The sequence below is a fragment of the Apus apus genome, chromosome 19 (assembly GCF_020740795.1).
Source record: "Apus apus isolate bApuApu2 chromosome 19, bApuApu2.pri.cur, whole genome shotgun sequence".
NCBI classification, from domain to species: Eukaryota; Metazoa; Chordata; class Aves; order Apodiformes; family Apodidae; genus Apus; species Apus apus.
The window spans coordinates 2,888,402-2,912,961 of NC_067300.1; the positions used below are offsets into that span (position 1 = coordinate 2,888,402).

Genomic DNA, 24,560 nt, shown 5'->3' on the forward strand with positions numbered 1-24,560 from the left:
GGAATGGGTGCAGAAATGCCTTCTTTGGCATTTCCCATGGGTTGGGATTGCAACTGAGAAGCTGGGGTAAGGAATGACAGGTTTGCTCAACAGAACAAGCATCAAAGTCTGCAGTATGACTGTAGAGGGTCAGTAATGAAGTGGTACACAGGAGACAAGGTCTGTGCTTTTAGCCCATGTGGGGATTAGTAGAAGCCTGTGAAAGGTTTGACCAGATGATCCTTGAGGTCCCTTTTAACCTGGTATTCTAGGAGTAAAAAAGGGTCCTTTCCAATCCTCTACCTCACCTCCTCTGTTAAATAAGTATGAAGGGAAGAACCTGTGGCTGCCCCATCCCTGGCAGTGTTGAAGGGCATGTTGGATGGGGCTTGGAGCAACCTGGGCTGGTGGGAGGTGTCCCTGCCCATGCAGGGGGTTGGATCTAGATGATCTTTAAGGTCCCTTCCAACCCAAACCTTTCTATGATCTCTGAAGGTAAACTACTGAGATGCCACCATGCACAAGGTAGTGGTTGCTGAGCCCTGGGCACTGCCTAGTTTCAGTGGACCTACAGGTTTGTACACAGATACTGGGGTTTTCTGCATGCTGTAATATCTTTCCTACCTTCTCACCAGCTGATTTGGTAGCAAAGAGGAACAGCCCCACTGCTATAGCACAAAGCTCTTTCATATCTCCTTGGTTTTGTTCTAGAGATTCCCCTGATTTACATACAGATGTCCCACTTCCTTTTCTGCAAAAAGTGAAGTCATCTTGCTAAAGGGCTGGAGCACAAGCAGCACTTGCTGTTAACCACCTCTCTGGGAGGATGTTTTCATCCTTTGCTTTCAGGCACTGCTGAGAGAAGGGGAATGTAGCAAGCATCTATTTTTGATAATAATTTGATTTCCCAGATAACCATGCCCTGGCAGCTGTTTGCTTGATTATTCTAAAGATATCACTTCCACTCTGGGCTCTGCATGCAGAAATGGGGGGGTTGGTGTCTTCTCTCAAGTAAGAAGTGATAGGCCAAGTGGAAATGGGATCAGGTTGTGCCAGGGGAAGTTGAGGTTGGATATTGGAAAATATTTCTTCACTGAAAGGGTAATTAAACACTGGAACAGGCTGTCCAGGGAGGTGGTTGAATCTCCATCCCTGGAGGTGTTTAAGAGATGTATAGATGTGGTGCTGAGGGACATGGTTTAAGCATTGGACTTGGTAAAGTTGGGTTAATGGTTCGTAGAGTTGGGTTATGGTGGAACTTAACGATCTTAAAGGTCTTTCCCAACCAGAACCATTCTGTGATTCTGTAAAATGTGTCATGATATCCTGTCTGCAAAGATGAGCTCCAGACTCAGGGAGATGTTGATGTGTCTGGGCAGTCACCAGCTGTTTGGACCATAGAAATGATGGACCTTTTCCCCTCCTGGTGTACAGGGCAGTGCTCTCCTGTTGAACTCACGAGTTTATTCTTGTCAAACCGCGGGGGGAGGGAAGGGGGAGAGGTGGATGCTTTGCTGGTGTGTGGCTTGTTGGAGAGCAGGCACGTGGGCTGGAGCAGCAGCCAGCATCAGGCACTTATTCTGGGAAATGCTGAGCTGCCTCTTCTGGGGCCATGAGCAGAGCTGCCCAGCCCAGCGGGGACTCGGGTGGCTCGGAAGCCAAGGTCGTCAGGGTGTCATTCTGGCTGCTTGACCTCGGTCACCCTGAAATGTCTCCAAGCTCCCTGGAGGTAACAGAGGAAGGGAGAAGGCCCCTGGGGAGTCACCCCATGTGTGTTAGACTGCAGAAGAAGCCAGACTAGCACCTGCCTTGCAGACTGTAGCTCGGCACCGCCCCTGTAATTGTAGCTGACACGCATGAATAAAATCAATCACTGCAGAAAACAGGATTATTTTTTCCCTTTGGCATATTTTTGCTGAAGTAACAATTGCTGGGGTTGATCAAATGAGACTTAGGAATTTAGATAATCCACACAAAGTCCTGTTTTCTCAATCAGAAATTCTTTTGTATTCTAAAATTCAGAAATTCTAAAGAAACATCAAAACACAGTGAGGTTTTACTAAACAATCTTCTTATTGTTCAGCAGAAGGCAGTTAAATGGGAGGATTTAATTTCAAAGCAAGAGACATTGTCTTTAGGACGCACTTTTAAAAAAAAATACTACTTTATTCTGGGGAGAGTGTGAGTTTGGCACCCTTAAAAACAAAGCTGAGGGTCTAGAGGGTAAGAATTTATATTTCTGTGGAACTGAGGATTGCAGTCCCAGTAATCAGTGAGTATGTGAGTCACTGGAGCAAAATTCTCTCATTAAAGGCCTTAAAAGAAAAGCTCATGTAAGTGTCTGAACCTTGTCCTCAGGTGAATTGGGCTGAATTTCACTATCCTTGAAATATTAGGATTAATAGTTTTCTGTGTGTAGATTCTGTATGTGATTAATAGCTTAGATACAAAACCCCTGCACATCAGAGGAAACATGTAGAATATGCAATTCCTGGCACAATCCAGCCACTTTGACACAGATCAATGTCTGTCCTTCCCAACTGAAAATATGAACCTTTGGCAGATGCTTGTTGAAATAAAGCCTCAAGAATAAAGATGATTCAAATGTAATGCTTTTATTTCTCACTTTGAGGCACAAAGCCTGTTTTTAAGAACGATTTACAAACATTGTCAGAAGGCATCAGAGCTATTTTCTAAAAGAAATAGCTGTTAAGTAGAATGGATCTAAACTTGATACCATGAGTTTTACAATTTATCTTACATAGACTCAAGACATCTGTATGTACAGTACCAATAAATATGCAACAAACATTTTCAGTGCCTTTTTTGACGTTTTAATATAAAACTCTACAATCAATGAAAGAGCACAGCATTTGGAAACAAGGGTAGTTCATAATTCAGCAAAACACCCAAACATTGCTGACTTCTGATGCTCAATAAATCAGGTTATAACTTCCCAGGCAACATCTTTCCTGCTGTTCCAAAGGATTTAACAATAACACTTAGAAGGCAAAAGGAATTGGGAGCTGTCACTGTTGACAAACTGGGCTCCTGGTTTTTGCACTGTTGAAGGGATTCATGCCTGGCTTTGGCACCAGGTCTCAAGAAGAAACTGAGCAGTGATGCTGAGGGTGTTTTAGAAACCATGGTCCTTCAAAGTTCTTCCCAAGAGCTGGAACATTGACTGGGACATTGATCTTGTCCCCAGCTTGGAAAAGGGGACTTCATACAAGCAAGTAGCAGCCCCACCTGTGGTTGGGCATCTTGGCCAAGAGATGAAAGCTGGGAAAGTTAACTGCTCACAGGTAGAGTTCTACTCTGCAGGGTGAATTTCATGGAGTAACAACTTTGTCACATGCAAGTGACATTCTTTCCTTGAAGCTTTGTGCCCAGGTATACGTGTGTTAATGTTAAACCCCAGGGGGTTCTGCCCAGGCAGTAGTTGGGAGCTTCAACCAGACATCCAAGTGTGCAGGGCTTTGAAGTGTGAAAGCATCAGGAGTGCAGGGCTATAACCACTTTCACTGAGTGCTGCTGCTACCATCTGACTTGCATTTAGCTTAGAAAAATGCAAATATAAGTACTCCCCTGCAGCCCTGGGAGAGAAACACCTCTTACCACCACCCTCCCTAGCATGCAAAGCCTTTCAGAATTGTGCATCTCTTCCTCTGCCCCACTAGAGAGGGAGCCAAGAAGTTTATTAAGAACAGACACTTTCTATGTAATTAAATGTAGGTAAAATGAAGCATCATAAAGGGGAGGGGGGAGTGTAGTTACCAGTGTATTTAGACCACAAAGAAGATCTTAAGCTACATGTGCAAAGCATGGATTAAAATGGCCATAAAACAAGTGAATTCTGCTTAGCTCAAGTTAAACTAGAAAATAATAATAATAATAAAAATATAATTTGTTTTCCCTATTCTTTTAAACTTGAGGTAGCTATTGCATTTAAAAAAAATAAAAATATATATCTTTTGGGGGTTAAAGAAGAAAGCAGTTTGATTCCTCTTGTCTAATTAACCTCAGCTTATCTACAGAGGTCTAACAAAGCATCTCAGGTATTTGCAAGTGGATGGAAACCAGGGGAAACATGTCCTTCCTCAGAGATTTCAAGTGAAAACATTTCTTGATCCAGAGCATGAAGCTCTTAACCAGAAACTTTTCTGAGGAAATTCAAAGAGGATCCTCTGAGCTCAAGCCAGGAAAACAACAAATTGTAGAAATGCAAAATAATATGCCCAATGGGAGAATGTTTCTTAGTTCTGCAGGTGGAAAGAGAAGGAGTTTGCAATTTTGGCAGCAAAGGAATTGATGACAACACTAAGCAAGATAAGGAATCCACGTCCTCTGAATGTTCTGATGAAAGTGTGAGGACAGCAGAGCTCAAGGTAGAACAGGGATAAGTGTTCCCAGAGCTCTGCTGCCTTCAAACCAGGCTTTGACCCTCAGTTGGCCAAAATTTCCAAGCTGGATTGTGCCTGGCAATCAGGAGCTGGGCAATTCCCAAACTGCCAGAGTTGTATGGATGGTTGTAGAAAAGTCAAACTTGGCTTTTTGGCCAGGTATTGATTTTCAAAGGTGGCTTGATGTGGTTCCTGTCTCCCTTGGGTGCTCAGTGGGGAGCACTGCTCCTCAACTCAGCAGGCTGGAAGCACAGCTAGGATGCAGTTTCTGATGAGCACTGCTTTTTCTGTAGGGCTTTCTTTTCCAAGCTAGGCTGTGAAAAGAACAAAAATAGGGAACCAGCTGCTCTCCCTGCAGCAAAAGGGAAAAGGGACTGAAAATCTGCTCAACCTTTACATTTTTGCAATTTGAAATGTAAGCTTCTAAAGCACCTGGGGGAAAGTTTGAATCTGAGCTCATTCTGGTGAGGGACATCTAACTGTGCATAAAATAATGATCATTCACAGGTTAACACCTAACAAAATCGGGGTTTTGCTACATCAGCATTGTCTGGTTGCATTAGCTGAGCTCTTCAAAGTGTTCTGTTTGTTAGTGTTTTTGGAAGGGGACCAGGATCAGAACTTGTCACGTTAGTGAACTTGTATTTTATTATCATAAAACTTGGAAACAAGAAGCTAAGTCAGTTCTACTGGTCAAGGCACACATCAGTATGAAGTATAGGACAATATACAGTCACATAAAATTCCTTACAATAGCAAAATGCTATACTGGTGTCTTATACCCAGATCTGGGCAAAAACTCTTGATATGTTCTGATTCTTCTAAAGAATGAATTTTCTCCTCATTTCTTATCTGAAATGATGGGCCACTCAGGAGATTAATAAGCCCAGCACAGTGTGGTCAGTTATACCATACGGAGGTGAAAAACTTAAACTCCTTCAAAATTCTGAAAGATCTGGGTTGAAAATCTCCAGTCAACACCTTAGCCCGTTCCACCTGGTCTGTGCTGTGGTTCAGCAGAGCCTGGCAATGTCCAGGGATCTGCTCTTCCTCAAATCCACTGAACCCTTAAGTCCCAAACCATCTCCAAAGCATCTTTTGCACCATTTGAATTACGTTTGCTAAGGAATGAGACCTTCAGCTTCCCACCTCTAGACCCTAATCCTGCCAACATACGTGTGCTGGAGATGGTCCATGTAAGCATTCCTTGATTTGGAAGGTTGTTCCCATAATGGTGGAGCTGAGGGTAAGCACGAGGAGAACATTTCCTCTGCTTTGAATCTGAGCAATGTAGACTTTACTCCTCCCATACACCAAATAGGAAAACTGAGCTTGCTTTGACAACAATTCCATGTTACCCACATGCTCAGGACTAAGCACAAGTGTATGTTGGTAAGATTGGAGCTGTGGTTCTTGTAGTTTGATTTAAATTCACTTCTGTGTGTATAAGGAGAGAAAATTAATGCTTATTTACTAATAGTTTTTAAGGGGAAGGGAAGCAGTAGGTAAGCCAGCCTTTTTATGAAAGTGGGTTATATTTAGTGTTAGTTTCTTGGGATCAAGCAGATTAGGGAAGAAGAGAATTCCTAAGAACTAAAATATTTCAATCAGAATTAATATATATTTTTTTTAAATAAGAATATTTTACTTTTTTCAATAGCTTTGTTCTGAAAAGTGTTTTTTCTTTTTCCCCCTAAGAAATGCAAGGCTCAAAACTGAACTAGTATTCCTTTAGCAGGAGCTGCTTGTTTCACCCTTTTCCTCCAGCTTAGATTTCTTTTTTTCTTTATAACTGTTTTAGTTTCATATCCACCCAAACCAAAACATGCTTTCAGTTTGACCACAGACTGAAAGGTCACTTGTTCACATGACCAGATTTCATCATGTTCTCATTCAATGAAAAATGCTGATGCATATGCATTTTGCACATCTCCAGAAATTATTGACGTGAAAGAAACATTTCTAATTCAATAAACCCCAAATTTCTGAGAACACTTCTGTCCTTATTTAGCTCTGGAAATATCTGAGAATCCACAGCTTGGATTCTCTTCCCTTTAAGCTTGACCTTGGTCTCACTTAAGTGGCTTCACTCTGACTCCGTGCCATCGACTTCTGTGGAGTAATATCTGATAAACAACAGATAAAAGAAGGGAGGAAGAGAATCTCCTTTAGGGTAGATGTGTGGATTTGTGTTCCTGCACCACTTTAAAACAAGTAATGCCAGAGATATTACTTCGTGTCACATAACATGTACTAGTGTGCTAAATGTGCTACAAGCTGATACGTGTAACAGGCTGCAAATGTTTGCTCTAGCTGGACTAAAATAAATAGTTTGGTGCCATGGATAAGGGATTAAGAGATTCACACTGTCAGGCAGCTGCAGCAGGCAAGTTTGTGCTTGAGAAATTTCTCATCAGGGAAGAGTGGTCACAAGTTATGTGTCTCGTGGTAGAAAAGGTTCAGCGTCACCAAAGGGCTTCCTAGAGCTTCAGTGGAACAAACACAACGATATGTTTAGAGATCTATGTGTGTATATTCTACAGAAGGCTCTTTTCTGGTCTGCCACATACTGCACTCACCACTTCTCTCCCCCAGACCTCTTATTCACCATCCTTCAGTGCACCAGGCATTGAGTGATGATGACTTTAGGAGCAGTTTCTATGGAAATCGGCTGTAGGAACCTGTCAGGGTTGTGTTATGGCCTCAGAGGAATGCTCCATCACCTGATGTGCAGAAATAAAGAGCTTCCTGGATTGCTGAAACTGCATCAGCTAGAATTGGCACTCCAGTTTTCTCCAAGGATAAACCAACTTCATCCTATATGACACTTCACAGATGCTTTCCTACCCAGCTGCAGAGAATCACCTGTCCTGGACAGGTCACTTTAAAGTTTTCCCTTTATGAGATTAACCAAGCTGATTCCTGTGCTTTTCACCTAAAGTGCTAGATGTGGTGGTCTGCAAGAGCTGCAAATCTCATGTTTTCCTGAGTTCAGATCCTATTTTGGGCACACAGCTCAGAAGGACTCAATGTCTGCTGTTGAGAGAACACTCTAGAAAATCAGAGCTATGGAAAAACTTAGGGTTTCCTAGAGGATAATCTTGTCTTGAGCTGCCAAGAGAGCAAGATCTCCCCAGATTTCAGCAGGTTTTACCCTGGTGTGGGGGGTTCTGAGCAGCAAGAACAGCCCTGCCAAGGAGCTGAATGAGCAGACACCTTTTCTGGGGAGCACCATGGCCGGGTCATATGTGCAAGGGACTGAATGGATACAGGGGGAATTTCTGCTCCTGTCTCAGCTTAAAATGCTGAACAAGAGGAGGAAACAGAGGAGTAAGGACCTAAAGGTGGAGGTGAATCTACCTAATAAAGGCACAAGAGAACGTTTTGGTCAAGACTGCACCTGCCAGTAGGATCAGTACCTTCACTTCCTGGCCATCATTTCTGGTGTCAGTTTGCTCTGTGCACTGGGGTGATTGTGAAAGAGAAGTTGCAGGTAGAAAATTAGATTTGAATGGAGAAGTGTCTTTATACGTGATGGGCAGGGCCAAGAAGGCAGGAAGGTGCCTGTGGGAGGAAGGGATCAAGAGGACAGCTGAGACGTGGACGTGGGGAAATGGAAGGAGAAGTCAAAGTAAGGATGGGAAGTCAAACTGTCCTGCAGAATAGGAAAGGATGGCCAAAAGACCATCTGAGATGATTTACTCCATAAAAGACCTAGTTTAAGAGGTATAAAGCATGAAGGTGCTTACACCAAGCCATGAAGAGGCAGAGGTCCTAGTGTTGCCTGGATCTCCTACCTCCTACTCTGCTCCTCTCCTCCCTTCACCCCCAGCCTTCCCTGGCCTTCCTCTGCACTTCAGCTCTGATACTGACTCAGTCCTGTCAGCTCAAACAAATCTTTATGTAACAATAAATTTGCTGTAGCTGGCTAGAGGTTTGCTGTGAATGAAGCAGCCTGGTCTTGCTGGTGGCTGGACTGTAGAATGGTCTTTTATAGCTTGGCTGTCTCCACCAGAGAACTTCTCTGCCTATTTGAGCTCTTCAGCTCCCAACCCCCCAACCCCAGTGCCTCCCTGACACTAACAGGGTGGTTTGGGGCCCCACCATGGCTTTGAAAGCAGGTGTTAACTGAGTAACCAAGCCTTGCTGTCACTTCTAGCCAAGAAGTGGAAACTGGAGAAGAAACAATCAGGTGATGCAGGAAAGAAAGGGATTTGCAGAGAGTGAAGCCTGGTCCTTGCAGAAGGGCTGGGTGGTGGGTGCTGGGACCTCCCAGTAGTTAAGAGTGTAAAGTCCAGATCTATGAGAACACAGACTGAGTCACTGTCAGTGATGGATTTGTTGTGGGAGGAGAAGGAAAGCTGGGGAATTTCCCTGAGAGAGACAGTAAGGACTAGGAAAATAATAAGTGCAAGGTGGGAAGTGAAACATTCCTGGCTTTGTCACACCAAGATCATGTCTTTGGATCTTCTGACCTTGAGTAGGGACTGGATGCCAACATTGGCCCAGGGAAAAGCTGGGCAGTCCCTGGTGGTTGGGGGGGCCACTGCAGCATTGGCAATGGTTGCAAAAAGGAGCACAAAACCAGGGATTTCTTTGGTTGCTCTTGCTTTGCATGAAACACATTGGAAAGTAAAATATTGCAGAGGTTTTGTCTCAAAGTTTCAGTGGTTAATTTGAAAAGTGTGGAAAATTTCTGCTGTGTGTCTCTCTCTGCCTTTCCTTTTCTGATTTCCTCAGTTAAGTTCTGGTGGGGAGATTCCACTTTCATGCTGAAACAGAAAGTCCTTTTGTGTCTTCCCTAGAAATTTTACACCAAGGTTGGAGGCTGCATAATGACTGAAAGAGCTGTCAACAATTTCTTGGGGGGAAAAAAAAATAATTAAAATATGTTCAAGTAGCTTCTGCAAAACACAAAATGTAATTTTAATCTACAGGGAAGTTGGAAGGGATTAATTAGGTAGTTAATGATTAATCTGTGCTTTATGTTAGTGCAAAGTACTGAGCAATCTATTTGTGAGGAAAAGATGAGAAGTAATTACCTGTTAGAACCAAGAACCTGAGGAAGGGTCATGCAGAGCTGAACTGGAAGTTCTGGAGAAAGTTCAAACCACTTTTTTTTTTTTTTGAGCTGAGGCAATTGTACATTGGAGGTACAATGAGTGCTATGGCCTAGCTGCAATATTCAAGATCAATATTCCCACCCACAGGTATAAACTGTTCCTTCCTAGATTGCAAAGGTTTGAAGACCTCTCAGCTTTTAATTTTAAAAATATTCTTTCCTTTCCATCGGGCTTCAGTTTTTCTTTTTGTTTGAGTTGTTTGGTGTTTTTTTTTTGGTTTGTTGGTTTAGTTTGTTTCAATTCAGCCTGAAGTTTCAGCTTTCCCTCCCTCCTAGTTTAAGGCTGCAGGGGAGGTGCAGCACAGAGGGAGGGTAGCAGAACAGAGATCACACCCCAGCACGCACCCGCAAAGCCAAGGTCCAGAGAGGTCACACCAAGGCCCCACCAGCTGCTGCCAGGAACCTACAGTAAAAAGGCACCAAAGTAAGTTTTGTGCTCCTTGGTGTAATCCACCAGCTTGATGTCACTAACATTGACCATGAGCTTGTCTCCTACTTCTAAGGATACCACGGCACCCAGATAAATGGGCTGGAACCAGCTGTTTCCCTTTTCACTGAGGGTCTTGGTGCCAGTCAGCAGCTGGGTGGGCTCAGGGTAACTGTCAGTGACTTTGGTGATGATCTCAGTGACAGAATTTGTTTTACTGCAACTTTCAATAGGCCCTCGGAACGTGACCTGAGCATAGACATAGTAGTCCCCAGACACAGGTATCACCAGTGCGTTGCTGGAATAACTCAGGTTGTTCTTGGTGAAGGCCAAGCCTCGTTTGTCCTCCCACTGCAGGATGGGCAGGTGGTTTCCCACGGTGGTGACAAGATCTTGCTTCTTCACTGAGGAAGGAAGAGAGAGGGAGAAGAGGTGGGTTAGTTTGCTACAGCCAGGGATATGCTGCTGAATACAACGTGAGGTCTCTGCTCCCAAGGGCAAGCAGTTTAAATTGGGAGATCAGAATGTTTAGGACAGGAATGTTCTTACTGTACAGCTGGATAACTGAAGTGAGTTGGCTGCAGGCCAACTGTCCAGTGATATTTTAGGAGGGTGTCCAGGTCTGAGCAATGGGGAGTGAAAGCCCAAGATGCTTTTGGAAGACCTTGGCCAGTGTAGGCTGCCCAAGGGGTTATGCTGTGACTGGATGGCCTGGGTGAGGGCCAGATCCCCAGGGATGAGCCTGTCCTCCCTAGAGGCTGAGTCTCATGGTGCTGCAGAACAGGACAGCTGGCTCTGCTCTGCAGGTCCAGGGTAATCCTACCTATTCACAGAGTAAAACCTTGTCCTGAAGTGAAACCAGTGCTGGGGCAGCTGCACACATGGGTTCAGTCCAAGCCTGTACTGAGTAGCTCAGGACAGTCACAACAAGCAGCAAAGCACCATTTTCTCCAGTAGAGATGGATTGCAGTTATGATTCCCAGACAGACACTACTGTGCTTGAAAAAGCTTCACAGTGACCAACACAACCTGCCATCAGGCACTGGAACACCTGAGCTCCTGCCAACTTGCTTCTGCAGGCTGTTCAGATTTGTTAGCCCTTGTGTCCAGCCCTTCTTCCCCAGTGTTAACAATGAAATCCTTTGCTGCAGCATTGCCTTTGGTTTCCCACTGTCACTTGGCTCTACCAAAACCTCAGAAGTCTTCAAGAGGCCCAATTCCAAAGCATTATATCCCAAAACATTTTTATCTCATTTTTTTTTTTCCCAAATGCCTTGCTGGAACAAAATCCTAAGCTGGGTGGCAGCCTCTGCTTTCCCCCAGGCTTTCTCCCAGTCTCGTGGTTAGCTGGTGACGTGCAGAGCTCTGATCCAGACCCCAGCATTAGGCTGATCCAAGTCAAGGATGTTTCCCAGGCTGCCAGGACTCAGGGAAAGAACCAGGGAACTGCTGCCCCATCCCTTTGGCCTCTTCTCTATCATTTTAATTTCTCTCTCAGAAGAGCCTGGAGAACAAACCCCAGCACTTACTCATCTCTCTGCAAGAAGCAAAAGAGTTTTCCTTGCTCTTTACTGTCTGTCACATAAAATTATTGTGGTATGATAGCAGTGAAAAGGAAGAGGATAAAAACCATTAAGATTCTGCCTGGAAAGTTCATGTTAAACACTGAGAAAGACTGAGGCATTGATTTCCAGGAAATGAGACCTTCTCCATGAGCCTGAGTTAATGTTTAAAGCTGATTTTGATTCAGTATTTAGGGACGGGGTGTGTGTGCATGGGCAGGGACACAAGCTGAACCCAGATGGGAGAAAGCTTTGAAATTCTCTTGGCAATAACCATCAGGTTTATCCTGGTGAAACGAGATTCTGAAAAACTAATGTGCTCAGCTCCCTGTGGCATCCCTTTCCCTCTCTTTGTTAGCAATAAATAATCCGTGAGGAGACAAGAAGGTGTTAGGTATGAAATTTCTTGTATATTCTCTGAGTAGCACAACAAAATAATGCCTTTTTTTTTTTTTTTGCCTGCCTGCCTGCCTGTCTGTCAGTGCTGCTGGAGGAACAAAGCTTTCTGCTCTTTTCCCAAGAGGCAAAGTACATGAGGAGAGTATTTCTCTGTGGGAGGGTAATAGACAGGGCTTATGACAGGAAGCCAAGCTAAATTCTAGAAGTATTAGAAGGACTATGAGGCTCAGAGCCAATGGAGCTTTGCCTGATAGAGAGAGAGGAATAAAAGAAAGTGAAAGTACTCATGGGCTGTCCTCATCCTCATCTACCTCGTGGGTGTCTAGGGACTGCCCGGAGTCCTGGCAGCAACTGAGAGAGCATTTGGATCACTCTAATGTTAACAAGAGCTTCGAGTAATGCTTCTCAGAGACCAACTGGTAGTAGACAAAGTCTTATTTGAGATGGGAAGGATCAGAAAAGTCAGAATGTTTCCAGCAAATGTTCTGGGCTCTGTTCCATCTTGGGAATTTGGGGGGGAAATTGAAGAGGAGCTGCATGTGAAATATTATTTTCCGAGTACAGTGACGCATGTGAAGTGTCAACGACACCCAGGCCTGCACTGCTTTTTATAACTAACAGACATCTCAATCTAAGTACATGATTTCATAACTTCTAGAATTGGGCAACTCTAAGTTTTACAGTTATAACCCTCCTTTGAGGAGAAAGCTCACTCTATTGATGCACTCCATTTTCAAGTTCATTTTCCCCACCCTTTCGACACCAACCAAGAGGAAAAATGTCCGAGTACCTTTGAATACAGTACAGCTCTTTTTCTAGCAGCAGTTTTACTTTGTCCTTGTCATTTATTTATTTCATAGATATATGGAACTATAATTCCTGAATATATACTTACTTGGCTAACTCTTGGGGTAAATAAAATCTGCTTTTAATAAGGGATTAATTGCTACTGTTCCTTCAACTTTCCATCCATTATAAGTTTTCAGCATCCCTTACACAAGCAACCTGGTCTAGTGGGAGGTGTCCCTGCCCATGCAGGGGGGTTGGATCTAGATGAATTTTGAGGTTCCTTCCAATCCAAGCCACTCTATGATTCTATGATAGATGTGAAATCACTTCTCCTTTCCAACATTCCTTTTGGTTTAGTCCCTTGCTGGAGAATCTCTGCTGCTTGGCAGTTTTTGGCTACGTTTTGTGGCATATTGGTGAACTTTACTTCTTAACCCTCACTAGTGTGAGAACATGATACTGAACACTGTTCTGAGCTACTCCTGGTCTCAGCAAGGGATCAGAGTCTGAATGTCCTGTTGCAGTAAAGTCCTTGTACATTGTGTACTCCAAAGCCCTGTGGCTGCAGGGTTTCTGCCACTCAAGATCATGCCCTGGGGGTTTAATGACTGCCATTAGAAGGTCATTACTTCCAACAATCAAGTGGTATCAGGAAGTGATGTTCTAGGAGTGCTCAGATACTATTGCAGCATGATAAACATGAGCCAGGTACTTGATGGGGTTTCTGCAGCTTCACCCAGTTGTGCTACAGGCTGGTGATAAGAAGGGACAGGCAGTGGTCTGCACCTTAACCCAAAGTACAACTCAACAAGTCAGAGAGGGGATGATGGCAAGGCATGGAGCAGTCACCACCAAAGATACTTTAGTGTGCAGGAGAGAATGGGGATGGAGAAAAGTCCTGGCTCTGTATTCACATAGATTGTGCCCTTCTTCATTCCACCCTGGGAAGGGAGATCTTGATGCCAGTTTGGATAAGTTCAAAATACTCAGTGTATGTTAAAAAGGCCAAAAGCAGGTAAAAAGTTCATCATAAAGGATCATGGATCAAAACATCAAGTCATTCTGCCACTGCTAATTCAGTGGTGTATTCCCATGAAAGTATTGTGGCTATTTCTCATTCCTGACTCCTCTGCTCTCACCTTCAGAATAGAAGTGCTTAAAACAAGAAAAAGAGAGAAAGAACAGAGATCTGGAAGAGATTTCCTGCAAGTGAGAGTCTGTAGTCTATCACCTTCCCTTTTAAAAAGGTACCTGAGGTGGGGGAACATAACAAAGATCTGAAGAACAATTATTCCTTTTTCACTTTCTATGCACAAGTCCTGGTTTCTGAGAAGACAAAACCAAAGTGGCACCCAAGACATTATTAGGAAGCAAGTTTAAAAGAGGATGAAATCTTTTCTGACCATGATGCACTGTTGAGCTTGGGAACTCTTTGTCACAGGGTACAGCACTAAAAACATGCTGAGGCTAAAAAAAGCTCAAAGCTAAGTTAATGAAAATTAGGTTCCCTGATGGCCAAGCAGCACAGCAGTGTGGGTGTAGCCTTTGGGGGCAGAGAAGGAGCAAGAAAATCTGCACTGGGAACCTCTGGCTCTCTCTGCCATGGGAGAAGTTGGGGGAAACAGAGAGCCCTGCCCTAGAAGACATGGGCCTTTAGCTCTTGCAAACTTGCATTTAGGCAAAGATGTGATTTTGAACCAGAACAGGTCAGTTTTGCAGCTCTAGCAACCTGCTTGCAAAAGGGGATGGGACCAGGGATGTACATTAGGAGGAGGTTGTGGATAAGGGAAAGCAGAGTATGCTTGGGGAGGAAATCAGCCCTGGAATAGGGATTGGTTTAACCTTGTTGGTGATTTTTGTGTGAAGCATCACACGACTTCTTGCTTGCTTCAAGCTACTAAATTACTACTCTGGGACAACACATGGGGTGTTGGGGAAATCTCTGCCATGAAATGTATTTTTGAGAGGTCTAAAGTGCCTTAGGCCAGAGCAGCTGGAGGGGATTTCAGCACTCCACTCCATCCACCTGAGCACCAGCCATGAACCCTCTCCTCCTCTCTGGTAAGAACTGAATTTTTCAGCTGGGTGGAGCTGGTGATGATGAGGGAAGGCTCAGGACAGTGTCCTTTAAGGCTGAGGTGGTGGCCTTGCAAATGCTGGCAGCCCCTTGGAAGTATTTGGCAGCCCACCCTGCAGCAGCACCTTCCTAACACGAGATATGGGCTTGGAGGGGTTCAGCTGGACATAACTTTTCCCTTGCTTTCCCCAAGGTGAATCAGAGACAACCTCCCTAAAACCAGGAGGCTGTTTGATGGCAATATAGTGTGTGTGGCCTGAGTCAGACCTGGCAGGAAAGTAAGGGCCCTAAATCTGCTTTTATTCGACTCGATTTTGCCCTTTGGGCTCTTCCTGCTGCCTTTTCTAGGGAATTCAGCAGATCTCTAAGTTACCAGGCAACTATTTCAGTTCAGTCCTAGGAGCTGCTTATTCAATGAAATAAACAGCTTGAAAAAAGTAGCAAGAAGAAAAACTTCTGTCAACTACCTCCTTTGTGGTCCCTTATCTACAAACACAGGCCACAGTAAATCTGCTGTGGTCAAAGAGGCAAAGCTGATGATTCTCACCCCACGTTTCCTGCAATACCTGATCCTATCAGACCCGTATCATCCCAGATTATGAAACCACTACATCTGCTGTAACACCCGCGGGAACGGCTCCATTTTTGAACAAGCATTACCTGTCAGGTGTGCTCTTGGTTTTTCTGCACTGGAAAGTGTATCTGTAACTGAGGGGAAAAAAAAAGAAAAAAAAAAAGGGTTTAAGGATGTTTGCTGCTATTGGAGTCAATGAGATGTGAGAGATAAGTGCTGCTGAGGAAACCCATACAGCCCCTTTCCCTTTCTGCATAAGACTGAGGCAGGCTTAGAGAGATAGAGGTGTTCAGCCTGGAGAAGAGAAGGCTCCAGGGAGACCTTAGAGCACCTTCCAGTGCCTGAAGGGGCTCCAGGAAAGCTGGGGAGGGGCTTGGGACAAGGGCAGGGAGGGAGAGGACAAGGGGGGATGGATGAAAACTGGAAGAGGGAGATTGAGGTTGGATATTGGGAAGAAATTCTTTGCTGTGAGGGTGGTGAGAGCCTGGCCCAGGTTGCCCAGGGAAGCTGTGGCTGCCCCATCCCTGGCAGTGTTGAAGGGCAGGTTGGATGGGGCTTGGAGCAGCCTGGGCTGGTGGGAGGTGTCCCTGTCCCTGCTCATGCAGGGGGGTTGGATCTAGATGGTCTTTAAGGTCCCTTCCAACCCAAACCTTTCTGTTGTTCTATGATTTTCCATGAATGTTTACTGACCCTGTTGAGGTGATAAAATCCCTTGGCAAGTGCCCGAGCTGTCCAGCCTGCTGTGGTGTCGATGGGGCACATCGTGGCCGTGGCTTGAATTGCTGGTGGGTGGATGGAGGGGTGCTATGGTGTGCCTGGGCTCCCAAATCCATGCTTTTGCGTGTTCAGGGAGTTATACTCCAGCTCCAGAAGCTGCCAGGGGGTCTGTGCCTACACTGGAAGGTGTGAGCTTGCACAGCCTGGGGGTTAGAAATGCTCACAGTTTTGCTGTGTCCCTAGGTACCTCCCTGCATCTTCTTGCCCAGGTTTGACTCTCTCTGCCCTGGCTTGCTTGGGGAAGGTTTTGGGTGGGGAAGTGTCTGCCAGCAGGATGCTGCAGGAGGAATTGCAAAACCTCCGTCAACAAAAGAGGTTTGGGATGTGGAAAGGACTGGTAAACTTACCAGTAGCTACTGCTCGTTGCTTCAGAAAGCGAGAGCCCCTCTCTTGTGAGACCTGCAGGAGAGATTGGCAAGGGGTTAGGTCAGGGCTCCAGGGTGTGCAAGTACCTCCAGAGAGTGTCTTGTTTGTCTTATCCCAGAAAATGGAATGTGCTACAGCAATATTACCAGCCTCAGCTAGAGCTTGTATGGGAAAGGACAAGCCCTGACAGGGCTTTGCTTCATTGCAAGAGTTTTCTGCTGTTTGTTTGAAACCACCTGCATCTCAGTTAAGGTGCCAGGGACTTGGGCTCCTGTAGGGGTGGTTGTGTTAAACTCCAGCTTTGTTCAGAGGCTGGACAAGCCCTGGCTATAACCAGGAGACAACTGGCAGAGCAACCAGGGTGAACCAGCCATCTCTAACCCTCTTTTGGGAAGGTGCCTCCATCCAGCACTGCTGAAGGCACCTCTGCTACTTAGAGATGCTCCCATCCCTCCATCTGTGCAGAGCAAACAGCAGTGTCAGCAGTTCTTCCCTGGCCCAAGACTCAGCAGATCTGAGCTTTTCAGGTGCTCAGTTCATCCATGATCCCAGCCATGAGACTAACTGAGGTGTATCAGCTACAGAGCTGTTGTTTCACCTGCTTTCCTTTCTGCATCTGTTATTCCAGACCATTGGTCCTTGCTTAGGTCTCTCTCCAGTGCTGGGAGGCCTCTGGGGAAGACAGGGAGGAGCTGAGCAGGTCTGAGAATGCAGCTGGCAGTGGGTGAGCTCTGCAGCTCATCAGCAGCCCACCGAGGGAAGGCAGGGAGACTTCCAGACCCTTGTCTCATGTTTTCCTCTAGAGCTGAGCACCAGCATGCTCAGAGCTCATCCCAGTGCCAGCCTGTGTTTGCATGTGGCACGTGGGTGGTTCTGACATGGAGCAGCTCCCAGGGAAGCTGCTGCCAGCCTGCCATGTGCCTCCTGTGTCAAAAAGTCCAAAGGAGGCTACGGAGAAGATCTGAGGGCAGGAGCACCTCTGCTATAGACAGGCTGGGGGAGCTGCTGTTGTTCAGCCTGCACAGCACCTTCCAGTACCTGAAGGGGCTACATGAAAGCTGGGGAGGGACTTTTGACAAAGGCATAGAATATTAATAATGGCTTTAAAACTGGAAGAGGGGAGACTTAGGTGAGGCATTAGGAAGAAATTAGTTAGTGTGAGGGTGGTGAGACACTGGAACAGGTTGCCCAGGGAAGCTGTGGAAACCCCGTCCCTGGAAATGTTCAAGGGATGGTTGGATGGGGCTTGGAGCAACTTGGTCTAGTGGGAGGTGTCCCTGCCTGTGGAAGAAGGTTGGGACTGGATGATCTTTAAAGTCCCTTCCAACACAAACCAGTCTGGAATTCTATGATTCCCAGGGCTGGTTCTTCTAAATAACACCCAGGCTGGGCCAGTGGTTCCTCACCCAGTCTCCTCTCCCAGCAGCCTGTGAAACCGCACAGGTCATCACTGGAGGAGGCTGCAGGAAACCAGGTCTGGATCCAGCTCTTCCCCTGGCCCTAGGACATAGGTCATAGTGGAGCTATGTCAATGTGTGGCTGCAAGAAGCAGACAGTCTGGGTCACAGCTCAGGGGTGACTGTCAGGGGTGTCAGGAGTCCCTGTCCCAAATTTCTCAGGAGGATGTTGGTACCGTGTGTTTTATGGACAGCTACAATAGATGCATAGAGTGACCTGCCCCTGATCAGCTTGCAGCTAAGGATTTGATGTTCACTGCTTTATCAACAGGCTGAAATAATCTTTGCATGTAGATGCTGAAGCTATCTCCTGGTAGCTGTGTCAAACACAGCTTCAAGTACTGTAGGAGAAGTAGAAAATAGGTAATTTATATTGGTCGGGGGAAAGAAGTGTCTGTGGGAGAAGAGTCAGGCTGCCTGACTTTGGGGACTGCTAGCTACTCTAGTAAGCCCAAGGATGTTTTCCCAGAAAGAAACATCCATGTGCTCCTCAGAAACCCCTCATTTCTAAAACAGTGTCTCAGGTGTGATGGAAAAAAATGGAAAACTATAAGGAAAGTTCCCCCCTTTTTTTTTTCCTCCCTTCCCCACCTGTACACCCATCTATAGCCCAGCATGAGAGTCTGCAGCTCTCCCAGTAATGTCAGCTGGAAGAGATGGTGGTGCTGAAGCTTGGTGTGTGGCTGACAGAGAAGCAGGGCTGTGCTGTCAGTGAGATGTCTGAGCCTGCCATTATGAATAAGAACTTTCTCCAAGGTCTCATCTGCTGCTGTGGTGTCTAAACATGACTGTACTGATGTGGAGGATTCCCCTCCAACACTCCCCTTGCTTTTGGCCAGATGTGTATGAGTACGAGTATATTTTAAGCTGTTATTTCTGTGACACTTCCTACATATTTCTCAGGTGACCTGTTTTCTAATGATGCTGAGTATTGCAATGAGCTACCAATCAATCACAAACCTACATTTCACAGTGTAACTTCAGTGGGACTGTTTATACATTTAAAGTCCAACTTCTGCTGAAGTACTTTGTAGGAACTTGGAATCTGCAAAACAGGTGATGGGAAAGTGGGAAAGGCTATCAAGATTTCTGGGTCTTTTATAAAAAGTAACAAAATGGTTTTTACTAAAATTGTGAAGAAGGTTTTTAGGCAACCTGAGTATATTTGTTTCCAAGGAAGACCAGATGGAAACTCCAGGTGCAGGAGCAGCATTCAGAGATGCTGAAGGACAGTGTGGTGCAGCAGGCAGAGCAGGGTGCTGTGAGGTGGGAAACTATTCTGTTGCTTGGCAAAGGCAGGAGACTTTTTCCCCATGATTGTGCTGTTTGATAAGGATAGAAATCTAAACCTCCCTATAGAAAATATGTCAATGCCACATAATGAACAGGTATCAGTAATATTTATCTCGAGCAGGCACAGAGGTTGTACACTGCTGGTGTAGATGAGGTGATGAGGGAGAGCTAAGCAGCATGAGACAACAGATAGTTTACACAATGAGTCTTTTCCTTTCTTCCTTGGCTGTGATTCTGAAATGTTCACAGCACAGCTTCAATTTTCCCTTTGGTTACTGTGGAGAGACTGTAACCAGCACTGAGGGATGTTGAAACTCCCACCTTACAGCTGACTTGCAGACAGATGACACCTCAGCCAGCCAGCTCTAATTACCCTGAAGACTGTGGTAGGCAAAACACTTCTATGTTGTTTTCATACCAGGAATGTCCAAAAGCCCCACTGTAATTATAACCATATATTACTGAAGCCATAAAGAAGGGCTGAACATCCCCTGTTTAGGTGCTTTTGCCTCTTACACCTCTGGGAAGGGTCAGGAATATCTGACAGAGAACTGCATGGGACAAGCAGCTTAGCACTGCAGGCAGAGAGATTGATAAGCAAAACATCCCCAGCACCTGCATCCACTCCATTTTTAGTACAAGATGCTTTTTAATGGGCAGGGTCTCTGCAGGCCATACACTGTTCATGCACCCACCATTTTACCTGCTCCAGAGGTGCTGCATGGCCTGGGCTGGGATTTTTTGGTAGAGTCCTGTCCTGTGCCAGTAAAAACTGGCCAAAATGGGAGTGTTTTGGCTGGCTTCTAGTGCCCAGTGTGAGTGTGTACCCAGGGCATGTGCTCACTGGCTTCCTTGCCCACCAGGACTATGTGCATCAAGCAGCAATAGCCAGCCAGGGGTTTCACTGCTGCTGGATTTTGGAAGGGGAATCCCATATTCCTGGGCCTTGGGGTAATGCTCCCTGCTGCTCCTCAGACATTTTTCCACCCCTACAGATCAGGAAGCTGTCTCACATTCTCTTTCCTGTTTGGACAGACTCTTAGGTTCTTCTGGCTCTGTATGTTCTGCCAGTCCTTATGTCCCTCCTGCTGCAGCTCCCTTCTGCATTTCAAGGCTGACATGGCCCACAGGTTTATGTGCAATCCTTGAAGTTTCCCTTTATGCTGCTTGTGGTCCTTCCACAGAAATAAGCCCAAATACCAGCATCTCCAGGCCACAGGACTTGATGGCCTCCTGGATAGGGCTAGCTGAGTGGGTTCCTGAGGTAGCCAGAGATGTTCTCCTGGCTATTGTGCTGTTCCCTTGGTAGATTTGCTGTCTCAGACTGAAACTTGGCTTCCTTTTGGGGCAGGATGCACAGCAGTCCTGGCCCTTCCTCTGGAAGACCACCACTAGAGCCTTTTATAGATTTCCTGGTAATAACAAAAGCCTTGTGTTACTGCTTAAAGAACCCTGTTTCCTCACTTTGCTCTGTCCTGAAGCACAAAGGAAAGTGATTTCTCTTTCCAAAAGGAAAGCAATGTAATAAACCTGGAAGGTGTCCAGGGAAACCACTATCAGACTTGGATTATTTATGCAAGACACATCATATCATGAGAAAGTGATGGCTCAAATGTATTGCTATAATGACATAACATGCCCTGCTTTTTCCTGAAAGGAATGTTTTGAGAGGAAGAGGTGAGTTTGCATCCCTTCAGAGGCAGAATGTGACACCACGTGCACCCGCACAGAAGCAGAGTTTAACTGCCTCACCCTGCAGGCAAATTGAAGAGGCACACACCCCCGTTGCATAAACCTTCCCTGGCTCACATTCTCCTCCTCTTTGCTCCAGGAAGGGCAGGCTCAGGAGTTCACTCCATCTCCTTCTCACCTGCTGAGTCCCTTGCTCCTCCCAGCACTATCCCCAGCACACAAGAAGTTGATCATCTGTGTGGGCTGAGCTCTGGTCCTGGGGCAATGAGAGGACTCATTTGTGGGCTCGCAGGCCAATAAACACTTGGTGCAAACTAGGTTCTGCCCACTCCCTCCCAGCATGTCCTGCACATCTGCACCCCAAAACCAGGGCCACAGAGAGCTCTGGCACATAAGTCTGGTCCCAGCCTAGTCCCTTCTGATTCAGGCTATCAATGGGGCATACAGTCCCATGAGGGCTTTAGCAATCCAGTTCTAACACTTGAAATCACAGAATGTTTGAGGTTAGAAGGGACCTCTGGAGATCATCAGGTCCACCTCCCTGCTAGAGCAGGATCCCCTAGAACAGATCACACAGGAACACATCCAGGCAGGTTTGGAACATCTCCAGGGACGGAGACTCCACAAACTCCCTGGGCAGCCTGTCCCAGGGCTCTGGTACCCTCAGATGAAACAAGTATTTTCTTGTAATTCAGTTAAACCTTCTGTGTATCAGTTTGCAAGCATTGCCCCTTGTCCTGTCACTGGACACCACTGAGAAGGGTCTGGCCCCATCCTCCTGACACCCCTTATGGGTATTTATAAACATTAATCACATTCCCCCTCAGCTTCCTTTTCTCTAAGCTCAAAAGAAAAAAATGCAAAAAACAAAGACATTCTCCTGAAGCCTTTCTGCCCAGAAACACTCCCATGGACTGGGGCAGCTGACCAGCAGGAATGAGCACCTGGGCTCAGCCCTTGATGTGGGTCTTTGGGGAACAAACAGAAAACTCCCCTAGCAGAGAAATCCAGCCAGCTTGGCTGGACAACACTGGAGATACAGCCAGTCACCAGGGGAGTGAATGAGAATACTCAGAGCACGCAGGATACAGCTGAGCTGGAGCCGGGCGCTCCCCACGCGGGGCTTGGCACGGCAGCCGCGGGCGACCAGCCAGCCCCCGTGGTTTTTCTCTTCCTCCCCGAGACTTGCCGAGGCAGTAGCTCACCTGATCACCTCATTACATCATTGTGAGAATAGTACACATGAATAATGTGGTGCACATGCAGGGAAGCACATAATAATGTAGCCCAGGCTAGAGCAAAACTAGTGGCTTGTGTTGTGTTTTTTGCTGGAGAAGCCAAACCCAGTTGCAATCAGACTTTTCTCTGTTAACTCTGCCAGCAGGGCCAAGAGTCAGGAACGTGTTAGTCAAACAGGTTAATGTCTCAGTATTTCACCCTAAGATAGTTTGAAGAACTGAAATGTTTTGCTCTGTACAACCTCAAAGGATGTAAACAGAGAGCAAAGGAGCTGAGATTATCCAAAGGGGCTTCCACCCGCTCTAACTGGCCTGAGCAGCAGGGACAGGGCAGGGCAGGAGCTTTCATGTGTGCAAGAAAGGAGCAAATTGAGCAGCCTGAGGAACAGTGCCAGGCTGTGGCCCCCTCCTTCCAGCTGTGCACCAAGTCACAGCCAGGTCCCATGGAAGATGCTGCATACAGAAGCTGGCATTGCCTGGGCACAAGGTACCAGCTGCCCAGATGCAGGGTCAAACAGGGACTGGCACATCTCTGTGCAGCCAAGGTGCAGGTGTCACCCAGCCTGAGCATCTGCAGGCTCCAGGAGTGCTAGGATAGAAACCTGCCTTCCAGGCCACTTCCTAACACCTCTTTCTATTGCTGTTTCAAAGTGAGCATGTAACAAGCGGTCTAATTACTCGAGGAATTTCAGCTGTGGAGCTAAAATTAAACCCCTCATTCCTCACACCTGTGTGCATCCCATCTGGAGTCCCAGAAGAAGGGAAGAAAACGAGCCATAGTGTCAAAATCTGAAGCCAGTGGTTAAACGTTAATTTCCATCAACTAGCAATTCTTCTTAAGCATTTCCTAGAGCATATAATAAAAGTTTTAAAGTCATATGTTGCAATGTGACCTTCATGGAATTCGGGCAAGAGGAACAGAACCCGTTAGTTAAAAAGACCAAACCATTACAAGACTTATCCGAGGCAGATTGGTGTAAGGAAGAAGGAAAGTGACAACCTGTTCCAGGTGTTCCATTAAACATGGAAAACTCTTAAAAGAGAATAAAAGAAGCGACCAGACCCAGCCCTGGGGTGGCAGGACAGACCGTGGAGCTCTTACCTGGCTGGAGCAGGAGCTGGGAGCTCGGAGGTTTCCAGCCAGCAGGTAGGCAATGGGCAGCGCCAGGAGCAGCACGGAGAGCAGGCACAGCAGCACTGTCCACCGCATCCTCCTCAAATCCTCCCGAAGGTGAATCCTGGTGCCGGGAACCGCGTCTTCCAGGTTGATCTCGGCCCCTCGCTCCATGCCTGGCGGTGCGAGCTGCTGCTCCCGGCTGGCAACCGGCAGCGGCAAAACCTCTTCTGCAGCCTGCCCTGCATGGAGACCCCCATTAAATAAGAGCTGCCCCCGAGTGTGGGAAGGCACCGGCACACACACACCCTCCCTCCCGAGGAATGCACCGCCTACACCAGAAACCCGGCGCAGGGAACGGGAGCCCGGAGCTCCCGCACTCCCGATCCTGCCGCTGCCTCCCCGGCCCCGCTCGCTCGGCGCTGGGTTTTTTTTTTTTTTCCCCCCCCTCCGCTGGGCAGGAGGAAGCTAGGAAAGTCCCGGGGGGTGGAACCAGGACAAACTCTTGCTGCCGGGCTGGATAAGCTTGAAAGCTTTTTCCGCATGGCGAAGGGAACGTGAAACCAATGGGAGTGAAAGTGAGAAGCAGGGGCAGAGCGAGCGCGGCCCCGGCGGTTTCAGCGCCGCCGCGGGAGGAAAGGGAAGAGTCTCGGGTTTTTTAGGGAGGGCGAGGACATGGCAAGGGACCCCCAAGAAGCGGTCTGGTGCTCTGAAACGTTGCTCTCTTCCTGCCCTTTAGCAGAACTCTCAGGAGGCTGCAGCTTGCTGCGTGTAAGCTTTTGCATTCAGCAGTGCAGGGACAGAGCTGCTGTGGGGTGTTCGCTGCTGTGGGGGTCCTGCCTGAACTCCTGGGGGTTGTGCTTGTGCTTTTACACCACCCTGCCAGCTTTGCTTGGAAAAGCTGCGATTTTATTGCACTTGGGAAAAATGATGTCTCCTTACTTTATTGATAGCTGCTATCTCTGGTTGAAAGGTCCTACTGCTGACAACCTCAGGAGCTGCTCAGCAGCTCTTTTAGGAGATTTAGGAGAAACGAGCTCAGGGGGCAGCTGACGTCGAGTTGAAGGGGCTCCCTTCCCCCAGGGAAGGCTGGCTGCATCCTTGCTCCCTGCACAAGGCAGCAGATCCACCCTCTGTGCCCTGACCTTGCCTGGGTTTGGGCAGAAGCTGGCAGGAGCCCTCACTGCAGATGTTGCCATACAGATTTACCCAGATTGTTGAAACCAGATTTCCCCCCCCCACACACCTCCCTGGGGAAAATAAAGTTCTCACCAAAACTGAAACTTTGTTT

At 46.7% G+C, this 24,560-nt stretch overlaps 1 protein-coding gene across 1 annotated transcript; it reads right to left on the reverse strand.

The window, feature by feature from the left end:
• Positions 1-2,578: 2,578 nt before the first annotated feature.
• TNFSF15 (TNF superfamily member 15) lies at positions 2,579-23,443 on the reverse strand. Its single transcript, XM_051636871.1, has 4 exons — positions 23,258-23,443; positions 16,457-16,508; positions 15,419-15,466; positions 2,579-10,335 (listed from the first exon to the last, which is right to left on the reverse strand). The coding sequence occupies exons 1-4, from the start codon at positions 23,441-23,443 to the stop codon at positions 9,908-9,910; spliced, it is 714 nt and encodes a 237-aa protein (XP_051492831.1). The 3' UTR covers positions 2,579-9,907.
• Between the last annotated feature and the right edge of the window lie 1,117 nt (positions 23,444-24,560).

Bases quoted from the DNA above. Each gene is read 5' to 3' on its own strand.
- TNFSF15 (XM_051636871.1), bottom strand. From the start codon at position 23,443: ATGGAGCGAGGGGCCGAGATCAACCTGGAAGACGCGGTTCCCGGCACC. The intron at 16,509-23,257 runs GTAAGAGCTCCA...TCTCTCCTGCAG, and splicing joins CCAGCTCCTGCTCCAGCCAG to GTCTCACAAGAGAGGGGCTC. The intron at 15,467-16,456 runs GTAAGTTTACCA...TTTTCCCCTCAG, and splicing joins GCAACGAGCAGTAGCTACTG to TTACAGATACACTTTCCAGT.